This window comes from Etheostoma cragini, chromosome 20 (genome assembly GCF_013103735.1).
Source record: "Etheostoma cragini isolate CJK2018 chromosome 20, CSU_Ecrag_1.0, whole genome shotgun sequence".
Taxonomy (NCBI): Eukaryota; Metazoa; Chordata; class Actinopteri; order Perciformes; family Percidae; genus Etheostoma; species Etheostoma cragini.
In genome coordinates this window covers 5,544,864-5,568,206 of record NC_048426.1, presented here as the reverse complement: position 1 = coordinate 5,568,206, position 23,343 = coordinate 5,544,864, and the positions used below count along the sequence as shown (strand labels likewise).

The 23,343-nt window shown below is 42.0% G+C and overlaps 1 protein-coding gene across 3 annotated transcripts in view; it reads left to right on the top strand.

Annotated features, from left to right (window-relative positions):
- The window catches only part of slc8a3 (solute carrier family 8 member 3), a 142,686-nt gene that overhangs the window by 89,964 nt on the left and 29,379 nt on the right, over positions 1-23,343 (top strand). For 2 of the 3 annotated variants that reach the window (XM_034857563.1, XM_034857564.1), the window contains exon 3: positions 1,452-1,558. The exons of the other annotated variant lie outside the window; for it this stretch is intronic. In XM_034857563.1, the coding sequence (XP_034713454.1) occupies positions 1,452-1,558 (107 nt within the window). The remainder of the gene's footprint in view (positions 1-1,451; positions 1,559-23,343) is intronic. 3 annotated transcript variants of the gene reach the window in all.

Genomic DNA, 23,343 nt, shown 5'->3' with positions numbered 1-23,343 from the left:
TGTCTGGGTGCTGAACCAGTTCTGACTATCAGGAAATACCAACTTGTGGAATTCCAGAACATGATCTACTTTGAAACACACACGGGCCGTTGTTACGCATTTAACGGCCAATATATCGGCATATCGGAATTTTAAATAACCAAATATTCGTATTGGTATCGGTCGGGCTCTATATGTATTGCAACTTGTGGAACTCCAAGGTCTAACACATGATCTACTTTGAAACATTTGTGCTGAAGGAAGGAACTGTGAGAGATTTGAGCAATACAACTTAAAGACAGCAATATTCTATCCCAGATACTGTATTTGGGCGTCCTCAATGTTCTGCCTGCCTAAATTTTTTCCTCAGATTCACTTATTGCTCCTGTGTAATTCATGGAGGTCTGCCGATTCTTCTTCACGGATGTGAAAAGAGTTTCTGCTCCTGAGTTTGTCCCTCAACACGACTCTCGAGCGTTGCCGGTTCTGTTGCCGTTTGCCTGAGTCCAATTGAATTCACCCTAGCTATTCCTCGAGGAGTTGCCAGTGTGATGTGGCGAGGCGCCAAGACATCTGGGTACCTACTGACCACTTAACTGCCTGCACTCGTCAATAACTCTTTAAAAAGATCAATTAGGGCGATCAGTGGCGACCACGCCGCCGGGGGGCTGAGGTGCCATATTGAGCTGTTTTAGTGAGATGATGTCACACGCAGCTCTCTTCCAGAGAGAGAAAGCGATAGCGAGAGAGAGAGCCTCACCCCTCCAGACATTTGACTTCATTAATGGGGGTGTTCTCCTCAAACCCGAGCAATAAACCCAGCAATGAGCTGCTGCTTCTTCCTTATCTTTCCTGGTGTGTGTGTGTGTGTGTGTGTGTGCCTGGAGAGGCGGAGGGACAGAGTCCTCGCAGTGTCCAGCCAGCCGTCTCATTCAAAGTGTTCTGACTGAAACATCGAGCCATAAAAATCGATTTCGATAGCGACAGTTTCTTTCATTTATTGTTCGCTCACCTTCTTGCCCTTGTGAAATGTCCGTTTACACATTTTACTACCTGATTGATTACACGCTCCTGTTTTCACTTGGCTGTGTTCTTTCATCCTCTCTGCTGTGGAGTGTGTTTTCTTTCCTCTGTACTCAGTTCCACTTGTATAAGACGCCGAGATGAATGTGGTTGTCATGACACCCGTGGCAGCCGTTGAGCTTGCTTGAACGTGTGTGTGTGTCGAGTTGGGCCTGTGACAGACAGGACCGGTCCACAGCAAGCTGACCTTTCACCCCCCCTAACCTTTTTTTTCCATGCTGATTATTAATCCCACTTACAGTGCACTTCCTGTGCCCCTCCATCACAAATTAACCTTTCTCTGTTTCTCTCCCCCCCTTCTCTCTCTCTCTCTCTCTTTCTTCCTTCTCTGTCTTTTTTCCTGTCACACCCCTTCCTGTTCGCCTCCCCTGTAAATCTCCCTCTTGCAGCAAACTAATTCACGTGAAAATTATTGACGACGAGGAGTATGAGAAAAACAAGAACTTCTTCCTGGAGCTGGCCGAGCCTCGCATGGTAGACATGAGTCTGCAGAAAGGTGCAGTACTGAATCTATTTCTTCCTCTCTTATCACTTTCTCTGTCTCTCATTCTCACACCTTTGTCAGTGTCTTTTCTCTCACTGTTAGTAGCCTCCGTCTCTCCCCAGGCCCCCTTTGTCTCTTCTTTGTCCTTCAACTGTACTTTCACTCTGCTGTATGGGGCTGGGTACCAAACCTCGATACTTTGTAAGTACCGACGAATTTCCTCCTTAGTGCCGAGTTAGAATAATGCCTCGTCACCCAATACCAAATTTAAAGACCTGAGGAGTAAATCTCATCCGCGTGAGTGAGCCAATAAGAATGCATCATGCCTCTACAAAGACCTAATAATGCTGCTGATTGGCTGTCTAACGTTACACGTCGTAGAGACACCCAACAGAAACTCTACGTAACACACAAAGACAGGGCTCATGTAGTAGGAGCTGGAAAAGATTTGGGCCATAATGTATAATATTGTAATTTCTTATTTTGTTAAAATGGATTTAAAAAAATTGGTATTGGGAAAAAAAGTATCATTCAGGAACCAGTATCAAAGTCACGGTACCGGTGTTGAAATGTTTTGAACACTACCCGGCCCTACTGCTGTATCTGCTCCATGACACTGGTGCCTATCCACCGCCTGCCTCGCTCTCTCTGTACACACTCTATCTCACAGCCATGCTTTCATATTACACCTGAAACCCAAACCACAAACACTATATCCCCGTCATAATGAACCTCCCGAGACGGCAAAATATCAGTTACCATGGCCACGGAGAAAGTTATTATGTAACTAGAGCCCAACCGATATATTAGAGGGCCAATATTAGGCATTTCCTGATCTATCACATATAATGGCCGATTAAAAAAATATATATCTATATTAAAAAAAAAAATGTATTCATCAAAATCATTTAAAATGACAAATTATTCTTATGAATGAATATTTGAAACTTAAAAACGGACTGTCAACTGTTATATGAGTGTTGGCATTGCACAGTTTGTCCACCAGAGGGCGCTCTACAACGTCCCTGTTCGCAACACAGATTTATTTTTTTGTTAATGTGTTTATTTACAAAGGATTTTAAGTATCATATCTTAAGTTTGTATTTTCATACATTTTATTTATTGAACTTCAATGTATTTTGATGTTCCTCTGTTCTGTTGTGACAATAAGCATGTGCCTGCTTGGGGGAAAAAGGCAAGAAACTGCTATTGGTGAAATGAGATTATTGATTTCTTTTTCACTTGGAGACTGGATAACTCACAGGACTGTTTGAATTGAATAGTTTCTAAGAAAGTCTAACTTTCCAAACAAGCCGTTGTTTATTGCGATGGTGTGCAGCTCATATCAAGGTCATGTATTCTTTAGCAGTGGCCATGTTACTCACTGCTAGATTGTATTCCTCTGCACACCAAGCTTGGCTTTAGGCTTTTTGCAGTAGCAGCAAGGTGAATATAAGAACAAAAGTAGGACGTGGAAGAATTCAAATCAGAGTAAGTTTTCATCAAGAGTTTTGTTTGTTTTCTTGTTTCCAGCTTGTCGGCGTTAATGTCGGCTGATAGAAGCCAACAGGCATTTTCTTGAGATTCCCACACACCGTTATCTAACGCAGTGTTATCTAACCATGCTTAAGGCCAGGGAACGGCAGAGGCTCAAAAGCTGGTGCGAAAGGGTGCAGAATCTCACACGTTGCTGTTGCCTCCAAACACTACAGCTTGTTATGTTTACATTATTGGGCCTGGCAACGCTGCCTGAGTGGCGCCGGCCGGCTCCCCGTGTTCTCCGAGTAAGAGTCATGATGAGGAGCAGTTACAATGCACGGCTTTATGAGTCACGGCTGCATCACTCCAAACACTCCTCCACTGCTTTTATTATGATCCTTTTTTTTTTCTATTCCCTTTCTGTGAAAACCACACATTGTCTACATGCAGGAACACACACACACACACACACACACACACACACACACACGCTGTCTGTCATCTCTTTGGGGGTGTTTGTATTAGCAGTAAACAGTGAATTAAAACATATTTCATTGCATTGTATAATTGGAGGATATGATTGGATAGATACGGCTGTCTAACTGAAATCACTGAGTTATTTTTCTGACTTTTTGACTCTACTCTCTACTTGTGCTAGTGCTCTACTGTGTGTTAGTATGTCACAGATAAACATAAAGGTTAGAGAAGAGCGCTTGCGCGTCGGTTCAATCCCCCAGGCCAAAAGGATAAAACCTGGTTCGGGAAGGTGCCTGTCCCCCTCCATCATTACCACCACTGTGGTAGGTGCCCTTGAGCAAGGCCCTTAACCTCAAAGCTGCAGAGTGCCAGCAGAGCAGACCGTGGTTGTACTGGGCAGCTTCCAGCTATGAATGTGGAACTGTGTGAATGGGATCAGGGCGTTCCTGCAAAAGTAGTAGTAGTAGTAAACACAGTGCGCAAATCTATTTCATGTTAGCCTCTCATTGCCACAGCGCTGTGGAGATATGTCTGGCTCCTCCACACATTCTGGGAGAAGTTTCCATCCACTTGTCAATCGAATCATGTGAAGTTCAGTTAAAAAACTAATGCAAATAAAGCCGGTGAAAAGTTTGTATCCATCCAACGGAAACCTGTGCGTTATGAAGTCTAATGCTGTTTTGCAATCAAATTGGTGTATCAAATTGGTTTTAGGGCTAGTGTAGACATTTAAACATTTTAAGGTGTTGCCATTCGGGTTTTTGCCCTGAATTGCACAACATTCAAGCAAACTTTTGCGATCAAAGTTTTCCTAAAATGGATTGCACCGCCTACGAACACATGATCAATATTGCAAGATGTAATGGTGCTCATGTGCCAGCTGATAGTGACAAATTAAGCTATAATAACAAAACAACACTATAAACACATTGCTATGACGATGCAGATGCAACTTGCCTTTTATTGTCCCTCCGGCACCGCTGCGAGACAACTCTTTTTTGAGCCATGTCTCCCTGTTTGAGTGCCTTCCATTTACTCTGGAGGACGTCCCACGGCTCGTCCTAACCTTTGTCGGCCAATTCCTTTGCAATTCCTGATTAATTATATAAAAAAAGTCTCTCGTCTCCTCGTCCGTCCACTTCCATCTGTCTTTGTTGACACCCTACATGTGTGCAGACAGAGGAAATGAACTAAAACTTCTCCTTTGTCTTGTGGCGGGTTGCGGCCATTAAATGACCTAACACTTAATCACAATTCAGTATTTATTCAGCAAATGTTTCCATACGTGTTTATCGCATAAGCCGTATATCGATCAAGAGAGAATCCGATGAGAAATGTATTAACTTTGAGTCGATATTCATCAAATTCCATCAAATTTGACTGTTTCCATAAGGCATTTTTCACACACAGCAATACATCCTATTCATTGTATTGTATTTTTATACATTTTATATATCAGAACTTTAATATATTTTGATGTTCCTCTGTTCTGTTGTGACAATAAAACAAATTATTCAATTATTTGAGTGAGAACTCATAAATAACTTAATAAAAAAAATAAAAAACTAATTTTAGAGAAATCTGTTTGTGTTGGTCTTGGTTTTTGTAAAAATATATAAATATATTGGCCGGGCTCTAGTAGACATATTCTTTATAAATCTTTACAATCATTCACAGAAATTAACTTAAAGTTTGTTGTTGTTTGCCAAAATGAACAGAGTTTGAGAACGGCGACACAAAGAGCAGAAGGTAAAGGACATCCGGAAAACATCCGACGGTGCCAGATGTGAGGCAATTATCCTGGAAATGTACTGATGCACATGTTGATCCACACTAGTCATTTCAGAAGACACATTGTTTCATATAATTGCCACTTGTGGCTGCAGGAACTGCTGTCAAGCAGACGTTGCACAGACTTAATGTGTAATGAAGAGGAGATTTTCCTGCTTTTGTGATAACATATATACAGCGATTATTGGTTGATTAGGCCTGGAGTCTCTCCCCACTCACACTTGAAAATCTTCATAAGCAAATAGACATTTTAGTCCAATCAAAAAGGGAAATCAAGTCTGCAGGTGGAAACTCAAAGAGAACCATACAGTTCTTCATTTCTCGCGGCCATCGAGATTCTCTGCAGCAGGATTGTTGAGTCCAATGCACCGACACGACTCAGGACTGTTCCAGACAGAATGGGTGTAGAGGAATTGGGGGAAAAAGAGAGGTATCTGCTTAGAGACGGGGGTGGGGGGATGAAGAGATGAAGATAGGTGGCGACAGCTGGAGCTAAGGATGACACATGCCAATGGCCAGGTTTAGTCGGAAGAGATCAAAACAGCTGCTTTGTTTGGGTCATACACTAACAGAGGAAGGAGAGTCGAACCTGTGTGTGTGTGTGTGTGGGGGGGGGTTCCTGCATGTAGACCAAGAACAATTGATTTTAGACTATATCCAGTTGTTTTACTTTACTCTGTCATCCTGGAGCGTTACAAGGCGACACACCGGCTTCTTTGTTGACATATTTGTGTGTATTTATTGCACAGGCTGATTAAAATGTTACTCATTCCAATAATATAAAGATGACAACAGAACTGTGCCGCTAATGAAAGGGCAGCCATTGTTGACAACGAGTAATACATGATATGTCTACTTACTGTTTTTTTCTTTTTTTCCAATGCAGGAGCTAATGAATGTTTGATCAAGGGTAATAAATGTTTGATCTTTATATGATGAGGAGGTAATGAAAAAGCTTTTCCCTATTATTTCCCGTGCAGGATCATCTTTTATGAATGTGCTCGGCTGCTCGTGCTGATGAAATTGCTTTGATTCGAAATTAGAGAAAACTCAAGCCAGCGTTTAGCAGAGGGGTTACATATATATTCTCCTGTTGCCATAGGTGCTGCTGGTTCGCAGCGATGTGAATGATGTGATAATTTCTCACTTTTCATATATAATGTGACGATTATATTGTTGTTCATAACCGCTGATGTGGGGCTGATTGGGTTTGTTTTTCTCCTTATTAAAGCCAGAGCGGAGGAGCAGAATTGATGAATATTCTATGAGAGTCTTTGTTTTGTCTGGCTTTTTTTTTTTTTCTCTTCACATTCAACAGCCTTGCTCTATTTTCCTACGCAGCCTTTCCATCAGCAGTACTTTGCAGTACTTTTCTTTTTAACTTATTATTTCTCCATTAAAGATGACCAAAATAGAAATAACAAAAATACTTCTCCGATCTCATGTGAACGCTCTGATGTTTTTTATGTATTACAAGCAGTTGCATCACTCATTGCAACTTTTCCAGATGAGTTCCATTTAGTTTTCTGCTGTCCTTTTTATTGTGAACAGCGTGATTTTGTTTTGTTTTGTTTAGTAAGATAAAAGCAGAGATTGATTGGGTAAATATGGATGATGCTCAAAGACTGAGAGGGCTGCTTACATGTGACGCATATAAATTAGACAGTTATCTTGAGAAGACAAAAGAAAAAAAACTTTTTACTGAGATGATCTACAGATATTTTTTTGTATGTGTCGTTTTTTCAGTATCTTTTTCTGTCATTTATGTATTTCTCTACATTAATTGCATATGCCAGACTGGAAGATGTCCCGTGTGGGGATGGGCCAAATGATTGGCATGGCACGGAAAAAAATGAAATGAACTAACTAACATACAATAGGATGCTTAAGCAGAACCCGGCAGATGGGAGCCAATCCTTAGCTGGCGGTTCTGACTTTGGACAGTGTGTGAGTAATGAAAGCAATCACACCCTGACCTGTCAGTCTGGAGATGTTTACTGCCAGCTCCAGCAATGCCCTTCTCCAACTTACACTGAAGTGGTCAATACCATTAGCACTTCTGGTGAGCTGGCCAGCCACTCAACTACTACTGCTCTGCTGCAGAGTCACCTCCAAGTCTGAGCATGACATTACAGGACTTTATTTTGGCAACTCTGGGCCTATGATAGGGCTGCTCCATTATGGAAAGATATGCCAACAAGTCCTCCAAACCCTACAATGTCCCCCCCCAGTGTCTTTTTTTAATTTCATTTATATTTCAGTACAGTCATATTTCCCTTTGGTCTTGTACTGGAAATGTTTTTGGTTGTATCATACTTTCATTCTTGTGGAATTGTTGGTATTATGATGGGGATGGTTAAATTGGCCAACCTTTTGCGGTTTATGAATTGTATGTGGGGGCTTGTTCCCTACCCTCTAATACACATGTCAAACTCAAGACCCTTGCAGCTTTAGATCCAGCCTGTATATCAATTTAGGTTCACAATAGATTTTGGCCCGCCTAGATGTACGCCAAACCAAAAAACACAAGGAAGAGCATTTTAAACTGCAATTCTCTGACATTGAGTATGTTTACATGCACACCAATATTCCAAATATGACAATATTCCGAATTTGATACAATTCAGGGTCATTGTCCTGCTGGAAGGTGAACCTCTGTCCTAGCCTCAAATCATTCACAGAGTGGTACAGGTTTTGCTCAAGAACATCCATGTATTTAGCACCATCCATCTTTCCCTCAACTCTGACCAGTTTCCCACTCCCAGCTTCTGAAAAACATCCCCACAGCATGACGCTCCACCCCCATGTCCCACTGTGGGGATGTCTGGGTGATGCGATGTGTTGGGTTTGCCCCAGACATAGGGTTTTCATTGATGGCCGAAAAGTTCAATTTTAGTCCCATCAGACCAGAGCACCTTCCTCCATACATTTTGGGTGTCTCCCACATGCCTTTTCGCAAACTCAAAATGTGTCATTTAGTTTTTTGCAGAAAGTAATGGCTTTCTTCATGGCCACTCTGCCATAAAGCCCAACTCTCTGGAGCGTACAGCTTGTTGTCGATACTCCAGTCTCTGTACACAGTACCTTAGGTCTCTGTGCTACCTCTCTGATTAATGCCCTCCTTGATTTGATGGTGCTCCTGGGGATCATCAAAGATTTGGATATTTTTGTTATAATCTAACCCTGACTTGTACTTCACAACAAACAACATTGTCCCTTACTTGTTTGGAGAGTTCCTTGGTCTACATGGCAGTGTTTGGTTAGTGGTGCCTCTTGCTTAGGTGTTGCAGCCTCTGGGGCCTTTCAAAAAAGGTGTTTATATGTACTGACACATCATGTGACACTTAGATTGCACACAGGTGGACATCATTTCACTAATTATGCGACTTCTGAAGGTAATTGGTTATGCCAGTGCTTTTATGGGCTTCATAACAAAGGGTCCTGGCGTACTCACATGCCAATTTTCAGTTTTCTATTTCTAAACAGTAGTTTTATGTATGTATTTTCCCATTTCACTTCACCAACTTAGACTATTGTGTTCTGATCCATCACATACAATTCAGATCAAAAAAAGCATTGCACTAAAGACTGTAACCAAATGGGTAAGAAGCCAAGGGGGTGAATACTTTTGCAAGGCACTGTTAAGAGAGCACGGTTCCCCAAACGGTACCTGTTTTTCCACAACGTGTTTTCATGAATTGTTTTTTATGAATTGCAAGCATTACATCGTCACCAACACGGTCATGCAGCACATCATTAGAATGCTTAAAGTCTTGTGATTCCATCAAGCCCCCGCACAAAGGATAAGGTGACTTACAACGGTTATAATCATCTTATGAAGTTAAGAAACACTGCACCGTTTCTGTCTAAATCGAGCGTGCATCCCTACCTTTGTCCTCGTGTCTTTATCCACAGCGGTGAAAGATATTCATAAACGTTGATTTCCTAAATCGCAAACACTCCAAGGAATTAGAATATCCAAGCCTTGTCATCCATAATTAGCTGGTCCCCTCACAATCTTGTAGTGTCTGGCCAAGTTTCGACGTTCAGAAATCTAGATTGTGCATCATTTCTCGGTTTCTATAGCTTGTAACTTTTTCCCTGTGCGGGCTAAAACGAAGGTCGACACACCATTACAATCTGTGGCTTCTGCGGATTGCAATGAACCTTGTTCAGCCAATAGCATCAGCCTATCAAGAGATACCCTCAAGCTAAGCCAATGATATCGCACAGTCGCCATTGGGCCCACCTGGGAAAGATTGACAGTGGAGCCCACGAATTAGAAGATAAGGTCATAAAACTGGCATCCCTGTGTAGCCAATAAGAAGACGAGTTGAGTGATATCAGACATGGCCAACAAAAACTATTCCTGGGATCTTTTACAGCTGTCTGAAGGCAAAAATATGGACTTCTGATGGCATTTCAACATTTCATGAAATTATGATGACTTATTTCTATAAATCTATTTATGTACTTCTTTCAGACATATCTGTGAGTGATGTGGATGTGTTTTTGTATTTCAGAAGTTTTGTATTTAGCACTTTTTTGGCTTTTTTAGAAATAAGAAATAAGACAAACGCACAGACATATCTGTAGAAATACATTCATATAAAATCCATTTTATAAGTCATTTTTTTCTGGATTTTTTCTGTTCTAAGTTGAGACATGTGGCTAGAGTACTGTTTTAGTATGTAGCCCATGTAATATGCTTACAGTAGTGCTTTTTATTAATTTTTCAGATGATTTACTTGGACGGAAATAGAAATTCTGTGTTCTAACCTCTGTAGCTCTTTGTCAGTAAGGCCTAGTGTCACACTGCCACTAGAAACAACAAGTTGAGAGTTGAGAGTGTTAACTTCCCAATGAACTCAGGGTCATCCCAGAGGGACAAAGCATGTGGAAACAGCAGCACTTTTTTAAGGTTAAAAATTTAGGCGAGAAAATCATATATTTTCAAGTGGTTTTCAAGACTCTCTAATAGGACCCACAGGAGCGTGTCATAAATCAACGCCCCTAGCGGTGGCTGACATGCAACCTTGTCAAAACCAGTGAACGTCGGCCATCGTTTTGAGTGTAAAGGTCGCTATGCTCTTTTTACTTATGCATATTATTCAGTAAAGCAGTAAAACAGACAGCCTGCAGTAATCATAATATGTAGCAATGTCTTAAAACAACACCAGAGACCTGTTTGTACTTTAAAATAATGTTTCCACCACCATGGTTCATCAACTTGCCAAAGGGTGAATGGCACTTCTGCATTCGCTTTACAGCTCTCTACCGGCTTCGTGCGATATGCAATTTTGCCAGATTGGGTAGCGGACCTCTAGTTTCAATGAGATATAATAGGACAATTCCGCTTGCAACCTCTAGGGGACTGAAGCGGGAAAAGATATCTAGTGTTGCTTTAAGCTATTCTGTCAGTCCACCATCTTTAGCTGTAAAGTTTGACTTTTTGTCACCAAAATCCCATTGAGGGGTCACCAAAACTCAAACACGCTACCTGTCAGGCCTTGTTGCAAACTTAGCAACCGCACGTTTTCTTGTTGCTAGTCAGTTTGATTTCAAACAACTTAATCTTTGCCGTAATAGATAGTGTGGATCAAGGGAAACAAAGTGTGACTGGGCTTTGGGCGAATTCCAAGCTAACCCTACATCCTGACTCTCCGTATATGTGACCTCTGACTACTCTGTTAGGCGAAAGCTAAATGGTCTAGCTCAGAAATTAATCAATACCCAGTTATTCTACAGCTGCATGGGCAGTGTGCGCTACAGTGTAGTAGTGTCATTATGGTAGCATTACAGTCATTTTTCAATTGATAAAATGAACAATGGTGAGAAATTACTATTGCAAGTTCGTAACATTGCTTATATGGCATCAACAAAAGTAAAAAACAAGAATTATTTTTAAAATGGTATAATATATATATATATATATATATATATATATATATATATATATATATATATATATATATATATATATATGTACTGTATATATAGTTTAAGTTAGCATGGGTTTTCTCTCGTGGTTCTCGGGCTTCCTCCCAAAGTCCAAAGACATGCAGGTTATTTTAATTGTTGACTCCAAAATGCCCGTAGGTGATTGTAAGTGTGAATGTCAGCTGGGATTGGCTCCTGCCCTCCACAACCCTTTAAGGATAAGCCCTTAGAGATGATGGAATGGTTGGTTGGATGGATGGATAGAGAGAATAATAGTAAATCAGCAAACCGCAAGTCTTTACATTTGAAAAGCTGAATGTAGTGAATGTTTGACAATTTGGCTTAGAAAGGACTTGTGCTGAATTCCCAAGGACTCATTTTTCTAGTTTGTTATAAATAAGGGATATTACGTAGAATAAGATGCAGTAAATAAATGATGAGAGTCTTCCTCCTGAGGCAGAAAATTGTCATGGCAAGGTCTGAAGTACACATTCACATTGTGCTGAAAAAAATATTAAGAATGGACAGATTGAGAAAAGGGAAAGAGGGCAAAGCAAGCTGCTCTAAAGTGTCTAACAAAAATCGGTAGATTAGAGGAAGAGAAAAGGGGGGTGTTGGGCAGGCTCGGAAGTGGAGGACCTTCATATGACACTGCAAAAAGTGTGCTCCAAAGCAGTGTTTAGCAGCGCCATCTTTCATTTACGGCGGTGTGTTTACACCGTCGTGCGTCTGTTTCTTCCCTGTGCGGATAAAGGTGAATGAGAACACTAAAGTGAGTACTGGATGTATTATAATATCATGTGTGTGTTTGCTTGTGTCCGTGTGTTTGTGCATGTGTGCGTGGCTGTAGGAATAATGCCCCTCTCCCCCGTCCCTGTCTCCCCGTCCCCCCCGTCCCCCCGCAGTAATCCATCTCCCACCCTGCCACTTTCTATTCAAATCATGCCTTGCGTGGGCAAATGTGCCACTCGTCAGCCTCCTTGCTAAGAGTGATCTCTTTTGGCATCTAAGGGCACTTCACATGCTGCTGTTTGAGCTTGGCTTGGTCCTTCTCCCAGTCCTCTGCATCTAACACACACACACACACACACACACACACACACACACACACACACGCACACACACACATTACCTCCAAATGAGCAGGGAGTCATACTGTGGAGGGATTCTAAACCAAAGCAACTTGATCTCCAGGACAGAAGAAGTTTGTATGGACCAATTTGTGTGAGTGTAACATTCTCATGTAGAATAAGAATAGGTATATGGCCGTGTTTGGGGCATTGGAAATGAGAGTAGACCAGACCTTCCTCTACAGCGCTGCTAAGGAGGGTCTGGTTAGTCGACACAGCATTCCTGGATGGGAGGAAAACGATTTATTGGCATTTCTTTAATCCAATCGCAATCCTCATGGGCGGTGCTAAGCGCCGGACGGAGCCACGGTGCCTCTGCAAAACAGCCTCGGGAAGGAACTTGTTTTGGTGAAACGTGTGTACTTTTAAAAGTAGTTTTAGTCGTGTAACAGAAAACCCAGATGGGACAGATAGTCTAGCTAGCTTACTGGATTTACCCTGCAGAGATCTGAGGAGCAGGTAACCAGAGTCCTCAGGGATCCACCGGTGGTTAGAACGCCAACACAAAGGAAGCGGAAGGTAACGGACGTCCGTCCGAAAAGAGTGAAATCCTGCGGTGTTTCAGCGTAACAATCCAGGAAGTGAACCTTCCACACTAAGGTGGATTGCCTTTCATTCAGTCAGAGATACACTGCAGACCTCAAATTTTAAAATACAGCAGCCTCACTGTATTTGAGTTGACTGTTTCCAGACTCATAGGTAGCAGCAACAAACTCTTTTTAGCTTATATAAGTCGTAGCAGTAGAAGTAAAAGTTGTACTAACAAATCTAACTATGTTTCCCTGTGGACATCTGTTCCGTCCTACCAAAACCTGAACCAAGGGGGGTGCTACACATTTCAACAGGAGGGAAGCAGACTTCGACACAACACTGGCACTAAATTAAATGTTGCTCTATTTATCTAGAAGGCACAGCAGGGACTCTACTTTATGAGGATCCCCAGGAGGAACCACCTTACCCAAAAACTGCTAGTGTCTTTCCACTGCTGCTCCATAGAGCATACTGACTTATTGGATCTGTGTGTGGGTTTTTTGGCTGCACAGCAGCAGACAGGAAAGCGCTCCAGAGGTTGTCACCACCACCAAGGAGATCATTGGCTGCCCTCTCCCCCTTTCCTTTCCTGGATGATCTTTACAGTTCCCGTTGCCTCAAAAAAGCCCCGAGCATGCTAAAAGAGCCATCTCACCCCGGACACTCTCTTTTTGAACTAATGCCCTCTGGCAAACTAACTAACTTGCTAAGTAACTCGGGCAGACGTTTCAGGACAATTAAAAGACAAACACAGAAACCCTACTTGAGTTTCAAGGATGAATCGTGCAGGGAATGTCTTGTACGTGTGTTATACCTGTGTCTTTGTGCCTCTTTTTAAAATATTTTTACAGTGACTTTTAGAGGCTCTCCTAATTTTCTTTATTCACCATATGCACATTTGCTGATGTTTTGCACTGATCGGACTGCATCCAATTTTGTTGTACATGTACAATGATAATTCATTACTACTACTATTCTACTATTTACAGTGGATATAAAAAATCTACTCACCCTTGTTAAAAAGCCAGGTTTTTGTGATGATAAAAAAGTAGACAAAGATAAATCATGTCAGAACTTGAATTGTTCACATTATAGGTCACATTAAAGGTGAAAAAAGTTCTGACATCATTTTTCTTAGTCTCATTTTTTTACATCTCAAAAACCTGCCATTTTAACAGGGGTGTGTAGGCTTTTTATATCCTCTGTATCTATCTAGATCGATCTATCGATCTAGATAGATAAAGCAGCAGTAGTTATAGTTCTAGTGCAGTAAGAGCAGAAGTAGATGGTGTTAGCAGCTATTCAGCCCCATAAAAATGATTCAAATGGAAAACACATTTCTCACAGCTCATAAACAGATGCAACAAGTCACAACATTAGGGAATACCGCTGCATTTGAGGATGAATTTACAAGGTCTATCATCACTGGCCCTGACACCCTGCTGCTGCTGTCGAGATGAAATTTCTAATGGTATGGTGGTGTCTAGATGTCATTTCATGCAGCCTCTTGTTGATGTTACGTTGCATGAGCAGGACTAAGTGTGTGTAGAGAAGGAGAGCTTTACATGTAAAACCACAGTATCGCAGCGTTAAATATTGATGACATTTTAAAGAAGCATGCCTCTGAGCTTTGCTTAACAATTACAACCACATGAAACCTGAAGTAACCACACAACCTCCTCCTCCGACTCATCAGCTCATGAATAATGCCTGCCTTCTCCACCGTGCTAGAACCAGGTGCATGCCACGCCTGAAAATAGAGCTCATTACGTTCTCTTTTGCCGGGTTCATGGGCTGCATACATCTCTATGACTGAGTGAGTTTCATGAACCTGCCCTTTGTGTTAAGTCAAGGATGCTAAGTCCAGCTAAGTGTCCTTTTGTTAGCAGCCAACCCGAATTTGACCTCAAATGAATCTCTTCCTTTCAGTGTTGTCTCCGTGTCAAGGGAAACTGTTATTTGGTCCCTGAGAACAGGGAAATGGAGAGCTAGAGGCGGTGTAGGATTAGCCCCATGGGAAACAAATGGCCCTATCAACCACTGTAGTACTACTCCTGTGGTTGTAAGTAAAACTTAAATACTTTATCTCAACATCTAAAATGTGCGATAATCTGTTAAGAAATGAATTGGTTGGATTTGTAGATCCATTTGCCAGAAAAGTGGAACCATACATTTCCTGGAAATTTAAATGATGGGAGTGTCTGTTTTAAGATACTCCAGTGATTTAAATATCAGATTAAATGAAGGAACATCATCACATTGATACAAGAATGAGCCATTATTGCTATAATATTACGGATTGGTTTGCAAAATTGGTCTAATATAACAGAGCTGCACATTTGTGGATTATTTTAAGTTAACTGCCAGAAAACTAATTGGCAACTGTTTTGATAATGAATTAATTGCTTGAGTCATTTTTTAAGCAGAATCTTCTAATTTATTTCCATCCTTATCATATGAAGAACATTTTTCACTATTTTCAAACAATTTATAGACTCAACAATGAACCTTTAGTCAGACGTGTGAAAATGATGGCTACCTCAGCCGTGTCACCGTATTGCTAACCCCAGAGGTTTGTGAAGAAGCAACCACACATTTGTGACTATCAGTGAATTTCAAATGTCTAGCCAAATTGATCCCTTATGTCATCTTTTAACTCATTAAGGTTCTTTCGTCTCAGATTATAATCTGCAGGCTGTGTGTGGTCGAACACACTCTCTCCCCTCTGGGCTTCTCACGTCTGTTCAAAGGGCTGAAGTGCTCAATCCCGAGCCTGGAGGAAATCTAAATGACTGGTATTGAATCAATTAGCTGCCTAATTGGGCTGAGATAAAGACTGCCTTTTCCTTATCGCCAGCCCCAGCAGCCATTACAGATGGCACTGGGGATCCCCCAGTGGATGTGCCAGTAGGTCATAGTGAAGCTGCTGATGGTTTTTGCAATCTAAATCTAACATTAACCCAAGAAGGAGGTAGAGTGTACTGTATGTGAAGTATTCATACCATCCATCCACCCATCAATCATCCACCCATCCATCCATCCATCTCTCCCTCCCTCCATCCCTCCATCCATCCATCCATTCATGCATCTTGGAACACGTCCCTAGGGAGGCCTCCAGGAGGCATCCTTACCAGATGCCCAAAGCTCCTCAACTGGCTCCTTTCAACGCGAAGGAGCAGCGGCTCTACTCCGAGCTCCTCTCGGATGACTGAGCTTCTCACCCTATCGCTAAGGGAGACGCCAGCCACCCTCCTGAGGAGACCTATTTCGGCCAGTTGTACCCTGGATCTCGTTCTTTAGGTCATGCCTTGATGACCACAGGTGAGGGTAGGAACAAAAACTGACCGGTAGATCAAGAGCTAACATACCTATATACTGTAAAACAGTTTAGTGGAATTTAGTGGAATCAACTTACCATTTGTCATTACCTTAAATGTATGTTTTACAAATTTGAACCTACAATTTTTAGTTTCAAACCACTTCAGAATTCATAAACATGAATTGACTTGATGTGATGAGTTGAATGAATGTACAACTGAGAGTTCAATCAAATGATCTTATTAAGTTTCTATAGAAACACAGCCAGCTGTTTGCATGCTTTGTGTGAGACCTGACTTGACTAGTTGGAATGGTTCAGTTAACTCAGATTTATATTATATTATACTGTAGGTAAAATACTGCTTATAAATTAAATCCTCTTAAAACAATCACAGTGCAGAAATGTGGCAGTAAAGCAGCCAACCCGTTTTCATGAACGATATCATGTGATATTGTACAAAAACTTCATCCTCACTCGTAATTCCAAATGATTATGGTTTGGATTAGAACCCTGGTTCCCTTGAGTAGTACTCCCACGACACAAACATGCATTTCCTGGGTGAAAGTCTTATGTTTTCCCCAGGACTCAACCTCTCTGACAACCACTCCCCAGGCTGAAAGTGTTTAATGACCACAGTGCTGGGCAGCATGGTGGCCCAATGGGTAACACTGTGGCCTCACAGCAAGAAAGTTCGAATTCGTTTGAATCCAGGTTGTTCCAGACCTTTCTGTGTTTGTATGTTCTCCCCATGTCTGCGTGAAGTTACTGTGATTTCCCCATATGTACCATGTTCTCCGACCAGTTCCCTTGATCAAGGCACAGGTTGGTTAAGTGGGTCCCAAGCTGCTGTAAATGGCTGCCCACTGCTCCCTTGAGGGATGCAGAGAATGAAATTTGCTACATGTATGTGACAATAAAGTAATTTTACACCTTTAACCGCAGCAGTCAATGTGGTTAATACAGCAATAGATACGTGGATTACAGTGCATTCATTTTTGTAGCTATGTGTATGAATGGTTCATGAGAAAAGCCTGAAGCAGCACAACACAACAGACACTGGATTCATTTGTTCAGCATCATTTTGACCTCAGTCAGTTTCACTTAGTCTGGAGGACAGGACAGGTGGTCTGGAGGAAAATCCAGCCTTGGTGTAGCTTTTTTTTTTCTTCTGTTTTTCTGTGGAGATTCCGATAAAAAGCGAGACCTCTAGCATACTGTACTGTATAAGTGTGCGTGGGGGGTGGATTACACTACCATTTGCTTGATTGTACATTGGAACCTCCCACATCAATACCAGCACCTACCGGCATCTGTTACCTTAGGCCCCCTGGGAAAGGTATGTAGAGTGATTATTTCTACCATTTTAACAGACGTTTGCAGAGACCGAGACACTTTCACAAGGACAGAAAGGAAGTGCAAGAAGGAAGTGATCATTTAAAAATCTGTGGGTTAAATGTAATTTGCGGATCAAATGGCACATTTTATATGGGTCTCAATTACATTTTATTCAGTATAGGCCCCGTTTAATGAGGGCTTATGCCATTGCATGCACCATTACGCAATAGAACCTCCCACAAAGCAATACATTATTACCTTAGCTAATGATACACTGGAGCCACTAATCTGCTAATACCTGCCGTTTTAGCACTCTTTGGTACCATCAGTTTTCCACAGGCACCGCCGAGCTTTGCCCTTTGTTTTCGACAGCAGAAACGGTGAAACTTGGTGAGTGAGCGATGGTGAACAGCTGTCACTCCCTGCAGGAGCCGCGACCTCGCCACCTGTTGGCAGGCAATTCAGGAACGTGACCCTTAGACCTCGCCCTGTTTTGTAACCATAACTCAGTTTAGGAGGAGCAGAAAAAATGATGGTGGATGGATGGTGACAGTGGCTTGACTTTGAAGACTTCTGGAGAAGATATCTAGAAAGTTGAGCAATATTTACCCTGCAACTGAAACTGTCCAAATAGTCCACTCATGGGAATTTAAATATAAAGTTCTTCTTCGTGGAGTTAGGTTTGATATGGACCACGTAGATGTCAGATTAAAGCAGGTGAAAGGAGGCATTTGAATACTTAAAGATATAGTTTGACATTTTGGGAAATGCACTCCATATTATATCTCTACAGAAAATATAAAGCCACACATAAATGCCCATACTAGTTTGAACTTTTCCTTCTTCTTTTTTTAAACAGGGGATGTTTTGAGGAAGTATACTTCTTCACTTTGTTCAGAATCAGAATCAGAATCAGCTTTATTTTGCCAGGTATGAGGACACATACGAGGATTTTTTCTTTGGAGCATCGTTGCTCACACTGTGCTTACACACAAAACAACCAAAACAAAAATATACACACTCATATATACACAATATATACATACTCTAAACAGAACAATATAGAGGCATGAGTGAACGAAGAGTTAAATACAAATTATTAAAATATGGAGCATAGTGCAAAGGATACTGGGATAAATAGTATTATGTTATCATATTACAATATGAACAGTATGGACATTATGGACAGTTCTGAAATAGAAAATGAGTTTGATGAATGAATAACAATAAGAGAGATGTGAGAATGGGAATGATGAGTAAATAGTAAATAAAAAATAAGTGAGATATGAGAATGATGAATAAATAGTAAATAAGTGAGATATGAGAATGATGAATAAATAATAAATACTAAGTGAGATATGAGAATGAGAATGATGAATAATACTAAATAAGTGGAATAAGAAGTAGAACCAGTAAACAGGTGCTGTAGAGACAGGGATTACTGGGTTATTGACCAGAATTGAACCTGACACTGACGGTAAGAAGTCAGCTGTTCATCAGAGAGATGGCTTGTGGGTAGAAACTGTTCCTGAATCTGTTGGTTTTGGCGTACAGTGCTCTGTAGCGACTACCAGAGGGGAGAAGTTGGAACAGGTTTTGTCCGGGGTGAGATGGGTCTGTAGTGATGGTTCCAACCAGTTTCCTGACTCTGGATGTTTATAAGTCATGAACGGAGGGCAGGTTGGCACCGATGATCTTTTCTGCTGTCCTAACTGTCCGTTGTAGTCTGCTCCTGTCCTTTTTGGTGGAAGATCCAAACCGGACAGTGATGGACGTGCAGAGGACGTGCACTGGACTATGGCTGTGTAATTTTGATGATGGTGACTTAGTTGGCCTCCCACTTCAGGTCCTGGGATATAGTGGATCCCAGAAACCTGAAGGAGTCCACAGCAGACACAGGGCTGTTGAGTATGGTGATGGGGGGAAGAGTGGGGGGTCTCTTCCTGAAGTCCACGATCATCTCCACAGTCTTGAGCGTGTTAAGCTCACGGTTGTTCTGACTGCACCAGAGAGCCAGCTGATCCACCTCCCGTCTGTAGGCCGACTCATCACCGTCCCGGATGAGGCAGATGATGGTTGTGTTCTCAGCAAACTTCAGGAGTTTAACAGATGGGTCTCCTGAGGTGCAGTCATTGGTGTAGAGGGAGAAAAGCAGTGGGGAGAGCACACACCCCTGGGGGGCGCCAGTGCTAATAGTCCGTGTGCTGGATGTGATGTTCCCCAGCCTCACCTGCTGCCTCCTCTCAGTCAGGAAGTTTGTGGTCCACTGACAGGTGGCGGCTGGCACAGTGAGCTGGGAGAGTTTGGTGCTGAGGATGTCTGGGATGATGGTGTTGAACGCTGAGCTGAAGTCCACAAACAGGATCCTTGCATAAGCCCCTGGGGAGTCGAGGTGTTGCAGGATGTAATGCAGTCCCAAGTTGACTGCATCATCTACCGACCTTTTAGCCCTGTAGGCAAACTGCAAGGCGTCCAGCAAGGGGACTGTGATGTCCTTCAGGTGGGCCAACACCAGTCTTTCAAAGGACTTCATGACTACAGATGTCAGGGCGACAGGCCTGAAGTAATTTAGTCCAGAGATGGAGGGTTTTTTGGGGACTGGGATGATTGTGGATGGTTTGAAGCAGGAGGGAACTTCAGATAGCTCCAGAGATCTGTTGAAGATCTGAGTGAAGATGGGGGCCAGCTGGTCTGCACAGATTTTCAGGCAGGATGGTGACACACCGTCTGGGCCAGGAGCCTTTCTGGTCTTCTGCCTCTGGAAGAGCTGGCACACATCCACTTCACAGATCGTGAGTGCAGGTGAGGGGTCAGAGGGGGGTAGGTAGGTGACTGACTGAAGTGTGAGTTGGTGAGTTTGTGTGGGGGAGGGGTGTGACTGTGGTCTTTTCAAACCTACAGTGAAAGCCAGTCGTTGAGAACCAGCAGTTAAGTTGGTAAGGTAATAAGGATCTATACTTCTCTCACATGTTGCTGTTAAATATGAAGCTATAGCCAGAAGCTGCGTAGCTTAGCACAAACACTGGAAACGATAATGAAAATAATGATAATGTACACTTTATTAGTCCCGCAAGGGGGAATTACAATTACAGGGAAAAACAGGGAAAACTAGCCTGCCAAGTCCTCCTACCGGCCCCTATAAAGTTCCTTAACAAATTGTATCTTCTTACTTTAATCGTTACAAAAACTAAAGTGTACAAAGGACGTTGTGTTTTTACAGGGCTTTTTATAGGGCGTTATGTATGTACGTCTGTCTGTATGTACGTCTGTCTGTATGTATGTATGTATGTCTGTCTGTATGTATGTATGTATGTCTGTCTGTATGTATGTGCAGGACTATATCTGGGCAGGGAGCAGTCTCTTTCTTCTCTTGGGCAGACATCTGAATTCAGTCACACAATCCTATTCCATCACATACCATCAAATTAAGTTTAAAACACATACCGGCGGCTACAGGCTTAATAAATTGTTGCTCAATGTGTGTATGTGTGTGTGTGTATGTGTGTGTGTGTGTGTGTGCGTGTGTTCGTGTGTCTTTTGATCGTTATCTTTGTTCAAATTGGTGTTCGATTGGACTTGAATAAATGACTGTGAGCCACAGTTTGGAATTACTTATGAATGAAGCCTTAAGTTGCTGCTTATTCTCGTGTTTACATGTGAATGCAAAATATCTGCACCACACAGCATTGGTACAACATTTAGGATGGAGTCGGTTAATAGTTCTTCAAAGTGAGTCAATTAGTGACGATGGACATGCAATTCAGTGGGTTGAGGATTGCGTGGAATCTGTTTCTGAATCACTAACATGATGTTTGAGATCAAGCTCTTAATATCACTGATGCACCATTATCTCTTATCTTAATTAAATTACCAGGGATCTGCGTTGTGCATTGCACACCTGCCTCATGAACTTGCGTCAGTCCTCGCAAGTTTTTGAAAATCCCTTCTCTGTTGTCAGCAAAGTCTCCAGGTCCATTCTTGTCTTATTTTAAAAGTGCACAGGGCCCTCTTTGAATACAGAAGACACAATTAATATAGAAATCTGAGAGGGATTACCTTGATATGTCAAGAGACTTCCAAAATTAGAGTGGTGTGACACTGATACTATTCCCTATGCGAGAAATGGATTTAAGTAAAGATTAGTATGTAATCGTAAACTACGCCCCGGGGACTGTGTGTCACAGGTGACCTGCAGGATTCAGTAACTGAGTCTGGGAAATGGACGCAGGTTTGTTTGTGAATGAGTCAGGAAACGTGTGTATATGTCTGCAGACCTTGCCACAAACACATCGGACTTCACTGTATGCTTTTCTTTTACCTCTTATCTTTCCCAGTCCGGTCAAAGCCGACGTATTGCACTGGATTTGGAATTGGTGGTCAGGGATATAGGCAGATGGGTGTTCACCTACCCGCCTGCTCCGCCAGCCGTGGCACAAATGTCACGACTCAGAGGGCCTTCGGTTGCTTCAGTACCACAGAGAAATCACACTGGCACGGATGAATAGATTTAATTCAAATGGGAGCCCAGCACTATTCATGCATTCACAGACCCCGACTTCATTAAAGCTTCACTTCTTTCTGGGGTCACGAGGAGGAATGTCAGAGGCAGGGTGTGACATGATAATGAAGGTTATAAAGTGTTAATATGCACTTTCTACATTACTGGACTTCCTTTGATTGAAAAATAGTCATTTAAAAGTTGGGATATTGAGTTATTAAAGTTGTAATCCTTTCAGTCCGTGGTTACCGTGGTAACCGCAAAGATAGATGCTTGACTGAGGAGGAGCTGGTATATCTGTTTACAATGCAGCCTTTCCTGATGGGACACATAAAGGAAAGGAAAGGGGGTAGAGATAAGTGGATGACATACTTACGGATGACATACTTGGGCCTTGAGTCGGACTCGAACCTGTGCCACTGTGATAAGGACTGAGCCTTAGTACATGGAACACACGCTCAACCAGGAGAACTACCAGGGTACCCCTAAACATTTTTTATACGTGAATAATCGGCCCATGTAGTTATGATTTCATGCTACACACAGAGCGAATAGTTTTCCACACAATAGCAGGACACAGTGAAGGTAGAGTTGGAGGAGCCCAGCCCATAGCTCACAGTGGCTGCGCTATCTGGTTTCATGGCTTAAATTTCCAAACTGCAGATTGCAAATGCAGAAAATCATCTTTGTAGAGGGATTTTTTATGAACATTGGCCATTGGTGCTAACTGCAGTTACAAATAAACTGCATTAAATGGGAATTCTTCACAATAAAAGTCCCCTTGTTGTTTTGCTAGTTGGACCCTTTTATTGTGAAGCACCATCAGCAGTAGGATGTTCCGTTATTAGCATTAGCAATAACTTAATACAGCTCTGATACAGTGGGAAGAGAGGGAAGGGTTTCATAGCAATGCCAAAAAGTCACGGGTGTACTGGGACAAAAGTTCAGCCAGGGACATTAGGATGGAGCAGCCTTTTATGAGAGCGAGTGAAAGGAGCACATAGAATTTTATGGAAGTAATTTTATATAGTACTATATATAATACTACATAATGTAATACAGATGTGAAACAATAAAAATGTATCCAGCCTTTATTGTATAAAGGGAATCTGATGTTGCTAAAGACCTTCAACTTAGGATGTTTTGCTCTCCTGCCTCCTCAGTTTGCTGACTGCAGAGCTACATCTACAGGGAAATGACATCAGTTACTTATACAGTTACTGTTACAGGTACTGACTGGCACCACATAAACAGCTTATATGTTCTTTCTGTAAACAGGAGAAATAAGTGAGACAGG